We start from the raw sequence: 16208 nt of genomic DNA on the forward strand, positions 1-16208 counted from the left end.
GTCCTGTCTAGCGCAGCACATGAATGAAGGGCCAGCGTACGGATTCACCTGAGTGGCGGTCGCCACAGCTCGAGAGTTACCGAAACCGCCCTAAGGGGTTCAGGAACCAGCCTGCGCCCTCGAGGTTCAAAAAATCGAGAAATCGCGATGCGGGACGTGGACCATTGTCCACCTGGCGTCGTTGTGTAACGCAGAGGACCGCAATTCACTTATCGGTCATCGTGGATGCGCATACATGATGCGGGAGACTGGACCCAAAAATATTGCCCCCCTCCACCGCCGATATCATCAGTTACGGACTGACACGCTCGTCAACATCGTATGTGTCATCTTTTCGGAGATAACGGCTGTACTGCACCGGGCGGGTCGAGCAACTGCGCGCGCCGGCACGGCCGACGTACACACGCACAGCTGCCTGCCACCTCGTTACACAATGAACTGGGGGGGAGTAGCTCACTCGGGCGCGGTCCAGCCTCCGATCCATCACTGCCCTGGGCACGAACAATCCTCTACCTGCGATTGTCTTTGGATTTCTCCGCGCAGAGTAGTGAAAAGACTGAACTTTACAACACGACAGACAATGGAGGGAGACAAACGAGCAGCAACCGTAGCGTACATGTGGGGGGTCCGGCACGTGCAAAGGTGGACCGGTGCATACATAAACCAGATAGACTGCCGCCACACGAATCCTCTCGTCTGAAGTCAGCGTAAACTACAGCTAGGCTAAACAGGCAAGGCGGTTACAGCACACGTTTCCACTCTCGCCCGAGCTACTTCAGCTTCCCTCGTGTGCTCGTACGAACTCATCTCGAGTGACCGTGCGGATTTAGGAGGCAACGCTGGTCGGCCCTCCGGTTTCCGCTGGTTTTGCCCGGTCCACATGTGAGCCTGAGGGAATTGGGCCTGCAGAAATCCGGAGCTAACCTTGGTTCACTATGAATCAAAGCACCAGGTACAGATTAAACCGCCTGTACAAAAATTGATGGGCTCGTCCGGTGACCTCGTTCTTAGTGCGACACTCAGACAACCTCGTTTTGGCAACGGCAAAGACGATCCCTTGTTTCGCACGGGCACGTGGTGTGGGCGGCGCGGAAGTGCCCCCTGATCGCTCTACGGCAGCTACGTCGTTTTGAAACACATTCTCACTGCAGTTTTATTTTAATTCTGACGCCCCTCGCGTGATTGTGCGCAGCGATGGTAGCTTACACAAATACAGTGCCACCGCAAGTGTTACCCCTGAGTTTGTCTTCTGTCAACAAACGGCTCGGCCCCGCAGTCGCTGTCGAGAGGAATCAAACTGGTACAATGTGTACCGGCGATACCGCCTGACCTCTACATGCATCAGCATCATTCTCTTTCAAAAACTCTAGCGGGCCACGTCGTATGGGTTCCCAACATTCCTCCCACGCAAGCAAGAATGACTTTGTTTCCGCACCGAGTGTCAGAGATGTTACGAAGGCGTGTGCTGAGTGAATGGGTCCCTATTGGATCCAATTTTGTCAGATCGCTGGTAAGCTGCTGTTACTGCGGTCCCTGACCATTCGCAGCTGAGGCACTGCAGGAGCGCGTATCGCACCGTGGGTAAGCCGAACTGATGCACGTGCAGCCCGTTTGCGTGCAGGGCATGCTCTTTCGAAGGATCAAATAGACTGCCCCTGAATGCTGAGTAGGTTCCAAAAAGCGGTCTCAGACCGTCGCTGCTTCGGACCGTAGCACCTCACCCGTCTTGACACCAGTGATGCGGCTAAATCAAGACGACAGACTCTTTTCTAGCTGAGGTGTCGACTCAGACACAACTTCCTGCAGCAGGGTGGACGATACTCATCTATTCGTGCCGCCGTGGATGCTACGCAATTTGTTGTCCGCGATAGGGAATCTCTGGCTCTGGTCCATGTCCCCTTGGATAGGATTGCTCGTTTTGCAGAATGGAACCGTTCAACACAGAAACTGCCTTGCTATTGAATACGAGTTTCTCGCTTCTGCAGTAACATTAGTAGGCCTCCGAAGACAGAAGCATCAATCAAATGAAGACGGTATTCCGCCTGCAATACGTCCAACTGCACATCGGGTTCAGTCAGTTACACCTGTCCGCCCGGGCACGCACCGCGACATTAAGTATGAACGGAAACCTTCGCAACTGCGGGTGCTTCCAAATCAGGAGTATCGAGGCAGCATAGACGGCAGCCCAATGAGGCTTCGCCGTAGGTGGCGCACACCGCTCTTTCACAGTGATGAAGGACACAAACTTGGGACGGACAACTGCGCACGTCTGACCTGTATAGCCAGTAGCCTGGGCTGAGCGTCTATGACCAATGCCACATGTTCTGTTCTCTCTGAACCTCCTCCTCGCTAGCAGGAAAGACTTTCTTCGTTGCCCCGTGGAACTATCAGAGCGTAGTCGCTGTATTTCTCATCACGCTGGTGCTACAATTATGTATTCAGTTGTTGCATTGTGCTGCCAACGCTCGCATACAGCTCAGGTGTCATGGTCTGCGGCATAACGAACGGGATCCAGTAATGAATTCATAAGCAGGGCGCCAAGGTAGAACGCAGAAAAGCGGGGTTTTTGTCGTAGGGTGAAGCCATTGACGGGACGTATAGCTGGGTTCAGCGCCCGCGCACAATAGAAGCCCTTGGTCTGAGATGATGAGGGGCTCTTGACAGCTAATGAGCCTACCGTGCGCGTCGTCGCAGCTGTCTAGACTCGGAGTTGCATGAGTATTTGCAATAAACCGATGCCTTCAAAGCACCAGGCGTGCCCCGCAAAGTACAGTATGCAGAGTTGTAGAATTTTCTACGTGCCGCGCATGCACGTAGCGCATGCTCTTCAACTCTGGTGGGTGCATGCTGAGAGCGTTTCTTGTTGGCCGTCGATTGCATACGGCCGATTCCTCAGTTTATGATTCACTGTCATATTCTCACCGATCTATACTGCTGTGTTGTGCAAAACTTGTGGATCACCACATTTTTTGGCGGCGAACTTTCTTTTTCGCCTGTAGCAGTGCTGGGCGTGAAGCTCTGCCGCAGAGTTGTCTCCCTTCGTTTCTTGGGAGGACCTCTGCTCCCCTTCTCCCATCTTTCTTGTCTTCCACGGCACTTGCTGTGGACGAGAATCCGTCTCTAGTCCTCCAAGAGTCCCATGCTTCGGAGCGGACTGCAGAGCAGCGTAGGTGAACTTGTGACAACAGATGGGGAACATAGCGAAACGCCGAGAGAGCGTCCCTGAGGCTGTTGAGGTGCCGTTTGGATATTCCTGCTGAGCCGGCTTCGCGTCATCATTTGCATGATTGGTTCCCGAATTGGCGGCTTCTGCCGATTAGCCAATACTAGCCGTCTCGGGGGGGGGGGGGGGGCACAATGGGCACCGACCCCAGCGCTCCGAACGTGGCCTCTGCGGAGGCCCATGTTCCAGCGGTAAAGCTCGCCGCGAAGGGGAATATTGTGCACAAGAAGCATCGCGTAGATGGACGCGGAGAAAGCGGCGCGGATTCTGCGTGCTGTCCTTCGCCCTTCCGCTCGTGCGCACCTGCCTTATCTTTGAAAGAACAGAAAAAGCAAGAACCGGGGATTCTCTACATCTCGCGAATTCCTCCTTGGATGACTCGGGCAGCCCTTCGCCAATACTTTGAGCGCTTTGGAAAGTTGGGCCGCCTCCACATTAAAGACTACGCTAGCCCTGAGCAACACTGCAAGCGCCCATCTGCCTCTTCGTCCCGTCCCTCCTCTGTTTCCTCCGCCGTTCCCACCGAGGGCTGGCTAGAGTTTTTGGATAAGCGGGTCGCGCGGCGCGTCGCCCAGCTTCTGAATGGCCAGGCGATTGGCGGAAAGAAGCGGAAAAGCAGGTGGAGAGAAGATCTCTGGTGTCTGAACTACCTCAAAGGCTTTACGTGGCAGCAGCTTATCGAGGAGAAAGTGTACAAACACCGCGTTCGCGAGGCCCGCCTGAACGCAGCACTGAACGAAGTGAAGCGACAGAATACTCTTTACCTTGAATTGGTCGATGAACAAAGGCGACTGCAGAAAATGGAGGCGAAACGAGCTGCCAAAGGGCGGGGCAAGAGGGGGGAAGACGATGAGGAGAGCCCTTCCGAGTCGGGATCCGACTCTGCAGATGCAGAAGAAACGCTTGAAAAAGAGGAGGAAGCAGTCAAGGCGAAGAAAAGACGTCTCGGGGACCATCCGAAATCTCGAAAGGCTTCCTCGCAGGTTCCGACTAAAAAGGGAGAGACTCCCACAGCAGCCAAAACTGCTACTCGGGCCATTAGTGACGATGTGTTGGACCAGTTCGTCCTGTAAGTCGACGTCGCCTACCAAGGAACGCTTTCGACATCTTCTCTGCTATATCTGCTCCGGTGTTTAGCTGCCTTCAGCTGCTTCCACGATGTGTTTTTATGCCAAGCGGCTGCAGCGATTTCTGCCGTTCCGCACATGGGATGCCCCAGGACGCGCATCCTGCGCCGATAGTACATTCACCGCAACTGGCGCAGGACAAGCGGGCTCCCGTTTGCTCCACTTTTTTCTGTCGGTGTTTAAGCGGCGGGATCAGAGAGCAGGGGATCACAGGAATCGAGGGCCACAAACGGGCGAGGTAGTCAGAGGGCTCTGTAGTTATGTGGGCTCCAGAGCGCTTTCAGATTTATTTTCGACCGTTCGGCGGAGGACTGAACACCTGGACAAAGCTTCTTCGCGGAAGCGCTACGATAGCCAATGCTTTTTCCACGCAAACGTGAGTCATGCGCTTTCACTGGCAGCGGATTCGCCGTTTTCTTGCCAGAAACGAGTGCTTTTGCAAGAGTCGGTAGACTCGACTGTAACTCGCAGAGACCTGCGGCGTGAACCGTAATCCTTTAGTAGAAAAGCAATGGAGTATTGCCATACCGAGCTGTAGCATCTTCTTCAGTGGGTAGGCGTAGGCTGTTCCTGGAAAAGAAGCGATAGCCTACACGTCGCACAGCATTAAGTTGTCGCGCAGACTCTTGGCCACATTAAGAAAAGCACATGGCAAGCTGAAAATTCTGAAGAACTGTTGAGGAGACTCTGCATTGTAAGGGTCTATAGTCTCGAACTGTAGCTTGTTGAAACCTTGGCGTAATCTTTAAACCCTTCATGGAAAAGCAACAGAGTGTTGCCAGGAGGAGGTGTAGCACCTTAATGAGTAGGCTTAGGCGCCTGGGAAGAAAGCGATAGCTCGTGACTATCTATTTTGACTTCAGAGACAGAAGGAGGCTGGCTACGTCAGAGTGACGCGGTTTGGCCCCCGACGTCCAGTTGCATGGTGTAGCACATGCGGAGTCGCGCATAGGCAGCGAATTATTTCCAGCTAGAGAAACTGCAACATGGAGAAAAGGAGACCGGATGTGTTGAAGAGCGTGACTCAGCAGGGCAACGTCACCGCAGGTTTCTTGCTGTAGATTGTACCACACAATGAAGAAGAGCCACTCGATAAAGCGACTGAATCGAAGGCTACTTTGGCACACCCATTTTTTCCTCACATGAAATTTTCACCTACTCGTAAGCAGGGTCTTTCCCCCCCAGTAGCCACACGTGAAGTCTAAGGTGGCGGAAGGTCACAGATGGATCACTTCGTGCATCATGGAGCAGCAATTTGCAGTTCGCCTTTTCCGTTAACCCATGTCCCCAGTTTTCTGTCGTCCGTGCATTACTCATGGCCTATTCCGTTGCAGCGAGGACGGTGACGATGAGGCCAGGTCCAGATTCTCCCTCACGAGGGTGTGGGTTGTACCCTGAACACAGCAGGATACCGGAAAGCGCCTCAAGGAACGCTCCGGACACCGCTGAATTCACTCATTTCCTCGCGATTCCGCAGAGACCCTGCCCAGTTGACCGTAAATAAAACCTAGCTGTGGAGGCAGCTGGACATCTTGCCTTATTGCCACTCTTGAGGGGTAACTCTGTAGACAATTTGGGCACACGCAAGCCATTAATATGCTGCTTTGCCTTCCAGTCGTCCAGACACAGAAAACACGAGCGCAAGTCATTTCCACCCTGTTCCACTCAAACGTGCGCCCGAGCTCTCCCAATCTGGCAGGCGGAGGCTCTTCACCCAGAAGGGACTCGCATTTAGGGAGCCGCTGGCTGGCTGTTGCCCGCGGGAGCCGGGCTCGTCCGCCGCACAGCGGCCGGGAGACTGGGCGATCGAAACCTGGCATATTGAACTGGGACACTCACCATCAACAGTGCTGCCCTCCGTGTTTCTTTAATTTTGAAGGGCAGGGACTAGGCAAGAGTGGTACAGATACAGAAGAGACGCATACAACGATCCCAGTTTGCCACTTAATGATGAGGCCCGTCGAAGCCGGTGCGGGTTCCCGTACATGTCTCCTCTCTTCGAAAAGAATCCTTGCGTCGTGACGAGTGGATATTTAATCTAGTGGTATCCATATGAATCACTATTGCTCCACCTGAACCCCGGCCACGACTTTTCAAAAGTTCACAGCTTGCAAGTGTTTTCACAGTTTGATACATCAGACCGTATTTCGGCGGGGTTGCCCCGAGTCACGGGAGTGGCGCGGCTGAACCTGTCCTTTTCAACGAGTGGCGCCGATTTGACAGGGCAAACCTCGAAAGCCTTGCCGCATTCCAGGTGCAAGTCAGAGGGTTCTGGCTGGCTCTCTGCCGTGATTCTCTGCATCGACTCTCCTGGCAGTAGGGCAGGCCATTGCTCTATTTCGCGGAGCGCGAGGTGACTCTAGCCGCGGTCCGTTCCGAAGCAGAGCCAAGTCCGGCTGCCCGTTAACTTGCGTTCAGCGAGGCACATCTTCCTCCCTTCTCTTGACTTACAGGAGGGCAGCTGCGACTTCGGCTCTTGGCAGGGACTTCGTGGGGGAAAGGAATGCACAAGCTCGCCACGCGAACGCCCGATCCAGTCCATGAACTGCCGCAACCAGAACACGCGCTAGTGCGCTACTGCTCGCCTCTGCAGCAGTCCACCTGCTTGGTGGCGTGGCGAGGTGTCGTAGCCCACCATTCTCTTTTGGCGGGTGCGGCACGCTTCTGACCCCAGGGGAAGCGCGAAACGTTTTCTCTCAAACACAGGTACTTGTGTTCAACGCGACCTAGAACAGGTGCGGCGCCCGTCCTCACACGATGGAGGCTGCAGCGTTGTCTCACCCTGCTCCTTTCTCCCCCTACCCTTCTGCACTGGAGAATCTATATTCTCTGCGAGACAGGGCAGAGCGAATCAATCGTTGTTCACCTGCTCCTGCCTTGCCTGACCCCGCTTCAGAACCCCCGCGACCCTCAGACGGTTTGAGAACAGCACCGTCTGTCTCGCCGTCATGCGCTTTTTCACGAGAGCCACGCGGCGGACAGCCGCAAGACAACAGGCTGTCCTGCGAGCGAAGCCCAGATGGATTTTGGAGGTTTCATCCTATGTTCGAGTATCTGCACCCTGATGGTCATCTGGTGGCTGATGCGAAGGACACAGAGTTCCGCCTTGATTCCGGTGTTTCCCGAGCATCATTCGAGCGGCCACAAGATGGGAAGGGACTGGATCCTTCTGGAGATTTAGAGGGACAGTTACTAGGCCACAAGCCACGGAGCGCTGTGGTACAGATGCTCGACCATTTCCAAAAATTATCAGGTGAGCCAACGCGACAGAAAATGCGATACTCTCCCGGTGGTAGCAACTAGTGTGGCCTCACTGAAACTGTATGATACGCACACCGAAACATGTGCTCGTAAACCGTCTGCCATTTGTGCGTAGCTTGCCGCGTCGCAACATGCAGGGGGCGCGGTCAGTTGCCGATACGCTGCAACCACAACTGAGCGGCTACCCTTCTATTTGTTCAGCTACTAATGCGCTTCCCCCATGCAGAAGAATTGTTTCCACAGATTGGGGGACACTGGCAAGTTCTGGAATATCTGGAACACTACATCATGCTCGACAGCCCTCGTCAGCCCCGAATTCGCGACAAGACAGTAAAGTCACGAGGAAACAATATTGTGATAGTCGTCCTACTATCACAATCCGCGCCACATGGTAATAAAGCAGCCGTCTACTTCATCCTGTTCTCTCTCGCTGATTTGGCTTTCAGATCTGCATGAAGTGTGGGACTGGGAGAAGCTAGTGGATGGCGTGCCCACAGAACCGGAAGGCGGACGTCTGAAGCGGCTTCTGTACGGAGAGACCAAGGTAATAGATTACCGCCAGATGATCCCGGCCTTCACTGATCTTCACAACGAGCTCTACGCCGCTTCCTTGAGAAACGCCCGAATACTGCGCCAAATGCGCGACAATTGCCTCCAAGACATCCGAGGGAAGAACGCTACTATTGCTCAAGTAAGTCGACGCACGAACCCGCAATACTCCCGATTGAGATATTCTTCTGTGCACACCGGCGAGCATATGAGGCAACCAATTGTGACGTCCATCGACTCGCCATGCTATGAGCCAAACAAAGTCGTGGCTTTCCGCTCCCAACACGGTAAAGAAGCCTCTCTGTCAGCGTGCACGATAGTGCACTAAACACAACGGCATCGAGGGCAGGCAACCTCGCGCCGCTACTCCATCCCTGACGTTGGTCAGCTCTGTTTCACTGGCATGTGTTCTCCTCCACCTCTATTCACAGGCCGTCCCCTCATAAAAGATCTGCAGATTTTGTGAACCTTTCTTCGCCCCATATTTTTGTAGGCCATTGAGCGACGATACTGCGAAGAGCTCGAAGAGCTCCTAGATAGCTACGAGGTCTCTCGACGCGTAACAGGACCACCTGCAAGGCAGTGCCCGCTGCCTGCAAGGCAGTGCCCGCCGCCTGCACCTGCCATTCAGAAATGCTCAAAGAAACTACTACCGCGCCACCTAGAAAAGCCACCCATGAGCCGCCGGCTTCATTGCAGCGCTTCCGTCGGCGAAAGGAAAGGAAACTGACGTTGCTGCGTGCGCCTGTCGCCCAGTGTCTCAATCTGTGAATAGTTCTCGCCATGAAACGGTCTGAATAAACGGAAGGAGGTGTTCGGGAGCCTGCTTTGTGTCGGCGGATAAACCTACGTGTGTATCAACCTCGGAAGTATTCATACAGTATGCTTGCGGTATGTGGCGGAGTGTCAACCGGAGCTTCCGGCCAGCTTTTCAGAAAGAAAAAAGCACCAGGAGAGCACCACGTTGGTGCTAGATCACCACAGCGGGGAGCTGAGACTCTGCAACGTTCCTCCGTAGACTGTCCTCAAGAAATGCCTCGCCGTTCTCATCGCTGAATCGCGTCACGGGGACTAAGACACTGTGGACTAGTTCGTGAAGCGACGAAAACCAAGCACCGGATAATTGAATCGGTTCTCCTGGCTTCCGTTTCCTGGGAAAACAGTGGCACTGAGAGACCAGATACAAAAAGCAACAAACGTACCCTACTCCACACGGTTTACCTTGCTCTGCCATGCAACATACCCAGTAAAAAGGACGGCAGGAAAGGCATCTGTTGTGTGGCTCTGCTACCCTCTATTCAGAGCTGGACAAGCCTATCACATAAAATAAATCACAAAATCCCTTTGTCCTGGAACCTGGGCCACAGTGGATTTCCACACAATGGTCATCAGGCAAGCATCCAAGCCAAAGCACAAAAAGCTTGCGTGACAGCTGCAGAGCGGGAAAGGGTAGATCAACACGATGACGAATGGAGAAACATCACCGACACAGAGCCATGTAGCCAAACTGCGTTGCGATGATAAACATGATTAAGCGGTGATTTCCAGTTCTTCCAGCCTAGCGTGCGCGACACGCTTTGCTCAGCGGACAAGTTCTCTTCAGCCGCGTGAAATGACGCAGGTTGCAGTAGCAGGGGGCTCGGTTTCGCGGCCGGAACTTCGTGCGACACTCCAGTTGCAGCTGGACAAGAGAAGACGCGGATACCGTCGACTACAAGCAGCTACCACTCTATTTCGCCAGAGCCCGCTCTCTATCTTCCTCCTGTCTCCATCTTTCCTCAAGCAGGCGTCTCCGAGACTCATCTCCAACGGCGAAGCGCACTATAAAATCAACGATACCTCCGATGATGTCAATACCACCATTTTCCTCCCCACGAGCTTCCGCTACCGGCGTGGACAGCGGAGCAGCAGATCCCACGGTCTTCTGTTCCTGAGACAAACATTCTTCGGAGCTGAACTCTGGGTGATTCTCTTCAGAGGCCTCGCCCTCTTCCTGCGTTGACTGCTCCATCACTCCCGGTCGTTCGGTGTGTTCAACTTCTGCCGCGGCTGCCTGGTCTGGAAGCTCTGAAGCGGACTCAACCGGGTGGAAACAGGGCCGTGAGGGCTCCGTCACAGCTCCGGTTTTCGGCGGCTTGGTAGTGTAATCCTCGTCTCGCAATTCATAACTGGCATGCTCGTCGGTACTTTCGGAATTCGGTACGTTCGGGCCTTTGCATCCCCCTTCTTGCTCTGCTGCGTCGTCTGCCTCCTCCATCTCTTCCGCCAGCTCCTTCGAGTCGGCATCGTCTAATTCTCTGTTCGTTTCCTCCTGCTTTTCCTCAAGCAAACGAGCCATATGGACAATCCAGGGATGCTGAAGGGCCTCGGTCGCATCCGCAATCCGGTATCTGCAGTTTCCGTGCAGAAGGCGCCTCATGAAGTTCTCGCACACGCCCGAGTAATTCCGATCAGCTCTGTTGAACACGGGCTCGGCCTACAGTATGCTTCTCTCTCCGAGATTAGCAAACCCATTACTGCAAATGCCATTGCGCAGAGCGGAATACATGAAAGCCAGGAGATAGTGGAGACAATCTTTTTCTTCCTAACACACCACAGAGCCTCGTTCCTTCCGAGCCTGATTCCTGCCTGCAAGAAGCCGGTCTTCCTCCCTGCAACGAAACGCCAGCTACCCTGTCCCCAGAGAGGCGACCACTCACTGTGAACAAATCATCGACCATACACTAAGTTCAAGGCTTTCCGGAAGCTTTTTGACCTGCATATCTCTCACAGCGGCAACACGGGAAGGCTCATGCTTTATAACGCAGCACGACTGCACGTGGCGAGCCTGGGGGAGACACCTTGAGGATTAGGGTATAAAACTCCGGTTTTCCAATGAATTTCTTACCTGGCAACATTCACCGGCTCGTGCGGGAAGCACCCCTCTACAAGGAGGTACAGCAGACACCCTACGGCGTAGACGTCCACCCAGGGCGACACTTTCTTTTCCACGAGGGCCTCGTAGGGGATGCACTGCGGAGTGAACGCATAGCCGACGCATGCAGGGCATCTCCTGCAAGCTGTACGTACACTCTCCTTCCCAAGAGCGTAGTTCCTGAAACCGCTTCCCCCCTTCAGAGCATTCGAACCAGTTTCCACCTGCTCACCTGCGCGTGAACATCCGCACTGCGCCCCGGTGCCGTATCTCGCGGGAGGAGGGGCGCAGGCCCATCTCAAAGGATTTCGCTTGCACAGAAGCTCCGCTTCTCCGCTTGAGCCTGAGACATGCAGTTGTGTCCCTTGGCGATTCTCGCCGCCGCCCACGAGGCTGGACAGTTCGCAGGGAGCGGCGTGAACCCGTCATCTCCAGGGATGTGGGGAAGGAGAGTGTCGACGTCCACGATTGTAAGCGTCTCTGGGGTCGGAGACGACTGACGAAATATCAGGTTCTCGATCTTGATGTCCCCGTGGATTTACTGCAGACACGAAAAAATAAACAAACACGAATCCCGAAGAAATGGGGCAGACTACACGAGACGCAGACGATTTTCAGGTCGGCTTTTCATACTCTAGCGGATGTGTAAGAACGTGAATATCGTGCTACACTGGATTTTAACATACACATATGCGTTCGTTTGCATATGCATACATGTGGGCCACGACGTTAAACCCCATGCTGCTCCTAGTCCTGTCGAAATTCCCTCTTAGTCCTCTTTCGTGGATCTCCTGGAGTCCTTTGAGCACAGGAAACACAATCTGAAATGCTTCCTCTTCGGTAGGCAGCGTCTCGGAGTACTCCTCAAGAAGGTGCGCACGGAGCGGAGGCCCTTCAAGTCTTTCCATAACCGTGAACAAGCGGCTACTTTGGAGACAAGGATAAATTCCGTAGACGCGCAGCAGATGAGCAGACTCGAACATCGCCTGGAGGGAGGAGCTCCGGGGTGAGTCAAGCGCAGTGCTGCCCTTTCGGTTTCGAGAAAACGCAGCCCCCCGTGGGGGCACACGAGTGGGAGCTTTGCTGGGTTCGCCGTCGGCATTTGTCTTCAGCTCCGTCGATATCGACGCCTCATCCTCTTTCTGCTCCTGCTGGAGCTCCTGTGCCTCCTGAGTCGAACTTGGGTTCCCCTCTCCCTGTTCCAAACAGCCGCCGTCTTCCTGCGTGTTTTCCTGCGTCGCAACAGCGGCCGGCTCGATCTCGATCTCCGACTCGCTACCAGCAAACGTGTCCTCCTGCCTCGCCTCTCCCTCGGTTGCGGTCTCAGCGAAATCAGATTCTTCACAGGCCGACATTGAGCTCGGCGAGGGCAGAATGGGATGGGGCGCCAGAGCGCGCATGACGTCCTTCGCCGGCAGTGGTTCCCCACGAGGTGTCGTCTCTATGGTGGCAGAGGTGGCCCCTCCATACGATTCAGTGGAGTCTTTTCTGGTGTCGTCATCTACCTCAGCTGCCGGCAGCGAATACGAGCTGGAGTTCGTGTCCGTCGAGCTCTCAGAAAGCCAGTCTGCCCGGCGCTGCTCCAGCTGGTACCTTCTCACGCGATCGAGCAGAAGCAAAACCTGCTGTTGGCACTGGACGACTTTTATCGCGACTCGTTGTCCAGAGGGGGAACAGGAACCGACGTACACAACACCGTAGCCGCCTTGGCCCAGACGGCGGGAAGTATCGATACGCGCCGTTATTCCCCGACCGAGCAAGATGGACTCTGGAAAAGTTGTAGTCGTTTGTTCTCCATACTTTATCGTGAAGGTAACGCACTAAATAGCATTTTTTCATGAGGCTTCGGAGGTAGAATACGACGGCAGACTCGGGGGATCACTCCAGGCTTCAGATGGCACACCCGCGGAAAACAGCTTATTGAAGACGGAGATGAGAGCCAGCAACAACCGTAACCAAGAAATGCGTACACATAGAGAAATCCTCCTGACTGTCTCAACATTCCTCTTAGCAAACTTGTGGCGCCTGTAAACCGCAGGACTCCAGCTTGGCGCACGAGTCCGGATTACAAACAAAAACTAAAACAGCACTGACGGCTTTAAAGACTACGGAGGATGCCTACCAAACCTGTCAAACCTCCAGACTCTTCCCGGGATCTGATCACATTTCCTCGGCTGGAAACGTCCAGCACGTGAACAAAAAACAACTGCTAAGAGCAACTCCACGAAACCTGAACAGTGTCGTTGTGGAAACCCTCAAAACCTTTGCTCAAAAGTACGCCACAGCGTTACATAAGGAACCAAGATTCCAAGACTTTGGCACGTTGCCTGTTGCCTGCTTGATTCTCTGAGGGAGCGTTACAAAATTCACCGGATGTTGCAGTCAATGCATTCTGACCGGAGCTCGCCTCATGATGGAAACAAAATTGTTTTTCAGCACGAATGTGCAAGGAGAGGATCGACCACCCATGTCCGAGCCCAAAAACGCCGCACCGATTGACTTGTCGCGAAAGCCGGTACAAAAGCTCGGAACACCTTGAACTGTCGCTCATCTGTAATGCATGATCGTCCGCTACGGGCGATGATCTCCAGAAACCGAGTAAATCGCAGCATAAGAGAGCAAAACAAGTGCAAGTCAGACTGCGTGTTCTTTCACCCGCGAACCCGTAAATACTTACTGTAGAGTCAGTCCCTAAGCTACACACGTTCTCGCACGCCAACCGTTGCCCAGTCCACTCCTGGTCGCTGTTTTCGTCTCGTGGTCGCTCCAGCGACTACGCTGAAGGAGAAAATTGGGATTGAGATGTTCTTCGCTGTATTCTTTGGAAAACATTCGAGGGGAAACGCTTCATGAGTAACGCACGCCAGCCGTCATGCACTCGAGATCTCGCACGCTGGGATCAGGAGCCAGCTTCTCGCGGCCTTAGCCGCTTTGCCAGCTCTTTGACAGTGAACTCGGATTCCTGCTAGATAGCTGTGTAACTAAACAGACGACACGCGTGGACCGCATCTCAGTTGGGATTTCGTCGCTTTATGAAGAACCGCTTAGACATCTGCATCACACACTAGACATCCAGATCACGCGTGGCGAGCTGCAAGCCTGAAGAGTCGCCCAACAAAATATGTTGCGCCTGCTTGATGCGCTCCCTCGGTCACCTTTGACAAACTGAGATAGCATGGCGGTCTCTCGTAGCTCGCTTGTCTATGAAGAGCAGAAACCAACCGGTTGAGAAATTGCACCATTCAGCGAACACCTGCCAATAACGCGAGTCGTTGACACAAGGATCAGGTATATTTGTAGGTGTACATGCATACTCCAATATATAGTTCAGGTACATGCATATCAATGTGGACGCCTGCATGGACAGCGGATCATCTGAACGTAAGTTAAAGGATGGAGCACCGTTCCAATAGGAACTCAGGTATTCTGAGAAGTACAGCACCAAGAATCTGTTACCTATTGACTGATACGTCAGTATCCGTTGAGCAGCGAAGCTGTACGAAACTGGTGGCACGAAACCATATAAGACTGTTTCCAACGCGAACGCCCTCTCATCAGCTACTATATACGCGAGCTGCTTCCATATATATCCTTCATACCTATATATAGCGTCCACTGTTTGTACCCGTCGGGTGACTGTGGGGTGACTGTGGCTGGACACCTTTCTCGCACAGCTAGCTACGGTGTGGCATCCTCACAGGAGGCCGAGATACTGCGAAGACACACATGCTGTTGTGTTGTCCCTTCCCCTGAAGGCTCACCCAAGAGAATGGCTGGAACTCAGACTCATGTGCTTCTCTTCCCGCATCATGAACGCCGCATTTCTGTAAGTTGAACGGTGGAGAACTTCGTGATGCGGCACTGGAAAGCCTTCATCGTCGCAACTCAAACTGGTGCCCGTACCCCGGAGAAGGAACACGTCCTCGACTCAACACAAGAACTACGTTATGCCCCAAGTCTAGCAGCAGCTGCGGCCTCCCTCAGAAGCCTGGAGCTGATCTCGTACCTTCTGTGACGGAAAATCCATGTCTCTTTCGTGAGCAAGCTTGGAACAAGTGCTCTCTATGATTCTTGTGCCAGCCTGCCGTGGCCACCTTAGCGAGAACGTACCATCTGTTTCTGTGTCAACTTGTTTCTCCCCGTTTCTCGTGCCCTCATGAGTTGAACGCCCAGAGAGTTCTGTATACAAGCCTTCCGGCTTTCCAGTATAATTTTCACTCCTCGCCCCTCGACTCGAGGGAAACACATCTTGCATTGTCTCCCGAGGCGGGGCGAGACATCGCTAGTACGCCCAGGCCAGAGGGTCGCTACACAAGGCTCCCTGCGCCGCTACTCAAACACCATTCCTTTCCTTAAAGTAGCTCGCCAAAAGGAGCTCTTGGTGTAGATGCTGTGTCTGCGCGTACGCGTCCCGTCTTTTTCCGGCCAAATTGCCAGCTTTACTGGTGTACAGCAGCTATGGGGAAGGCCCTCCCCTGACGCTGTATAATCACCAGTGTAAGTTTGATTGCGGCTGCGGCATGGTAGTGCGTCTATTTGGCGGGAAACTGTGAATAGAGCGAGTGCTACAAAGGATGCGAGTGTTACAGGCTCGTAGGTCTCATGCTACAGCTTGATACAGTTACCTGTTGAGTGCCGTTTCAGCTGTCACACATTTCAGGGAAGCACTGTTCCTTACGATGCCGCTCAGCAGTGCACCACGTCGACCGTGCTTTGCAACATAACGGTCATTGTGCCCGTGCCTCTCCATCATTCTTTCGGTGCTCAGGTGAATTTGGGGATTTGTGCGAAAGCCCGCGGGTTACTTTTGAGGGAGAGTGGCGAAATGGCCACCCATACACTGGCAAGGACAGAGCATTCGATCCACTGTGGAGGCGTGGGTGAAACATGCAAGGCCGAAGAGCAAACTAGAAGGGCTTTTCACCTGACGGAAACATGTCATTTGCTTCCGTTTCCGCTGCTGGCCAAAAACGGCAGCCTACTTTCCGCTGTGGTTGGGAAAGACGTTTGCGTCTGCCACTCGCAGACCACAGGATTAGACAATGTGAACAGGGGTGCCCAGGGAGGGCCTAAGACTGCGAGATGGCAGTAAACCCTCGATTCATGATGTACTACTTTACGAGAGCCGGGGTGT

General features: G+C 53.8%; 3 protein-coding genes across 3 annotated transcripts; 2 read left to right on the forward strand and 1 right to left on the reverse strand.

The window, feature by feature from the left end:
• Nucleotides 1-3357: 3357 nt before the first annotated feature.
• On the forward strand, nt 3358-4296 carry BESB_080380 (putative pre-rRNA-processing protein; the record flags this gene model as incomplete). Its single annotated transcript, XM_029366400.1, has 1 exon — nt 3358-4296. One exon carries the CDS (start codon nt 3358-3360, stop codon nt 4294-4296), a length of 939 nt encoding a protein of 312 aa, XP_029217831.1.
• Nucleotides 4297-7107: 2811 nt separating this feature from the next.
• BESB_080390 (uncharacterized protein) lies at nt 7108-8890 on the forward strand (the record flags this gene model as incomplete). Its single annotated transcript, XM_029366401.1, has 3 exons — nt 7108-7603; nt 8058-8302; nt 8654-8890. 3 exons carry the CDS (start codon nt 7108-7110, stop codon nt 8888-8890), a joined length of 978 nt encoding a protein of 325 aa, XP_029217832.1.
• A 999-nt stretch (nt 8891-9889) lies between these two features.
• On the reverse strand, nt 9890-13686 carry BESB_080400 (uncharacterized protein; the record flags this gene model as incomplete). The annotated part of the gene is made up of 4 exons (XM_029366402.1): nt 9890-10550; nt 11048-11467; nt 11789-12894; nt 13567-13686. 4 exons carry the CDS (start codon nt 13684-13686, stop codon nt 9890-9892), a joined length of 2307 nt encoding a protein of 768 aa, XP_029217833.1.
• Between the last annotated feature and the right edge of the window lie 2522 nt (nt 13687-16208).

Source organism: Besnoitia besnoiti, chromosome VII, assembly GCF_002563875.1.
Source record: "Besnoitia besnoiti strain Bb-Ger1 chromosome VII, whole genome shotgun sequence".
In the NCBI taxonomy this organism is placed as follows: domain Eukaryota; phylum Apicomplexa; class Conoidasida; order Eucoccidiorida; family Sarcocystidae; genus Besnoitia; species Besnoitia besnoiti.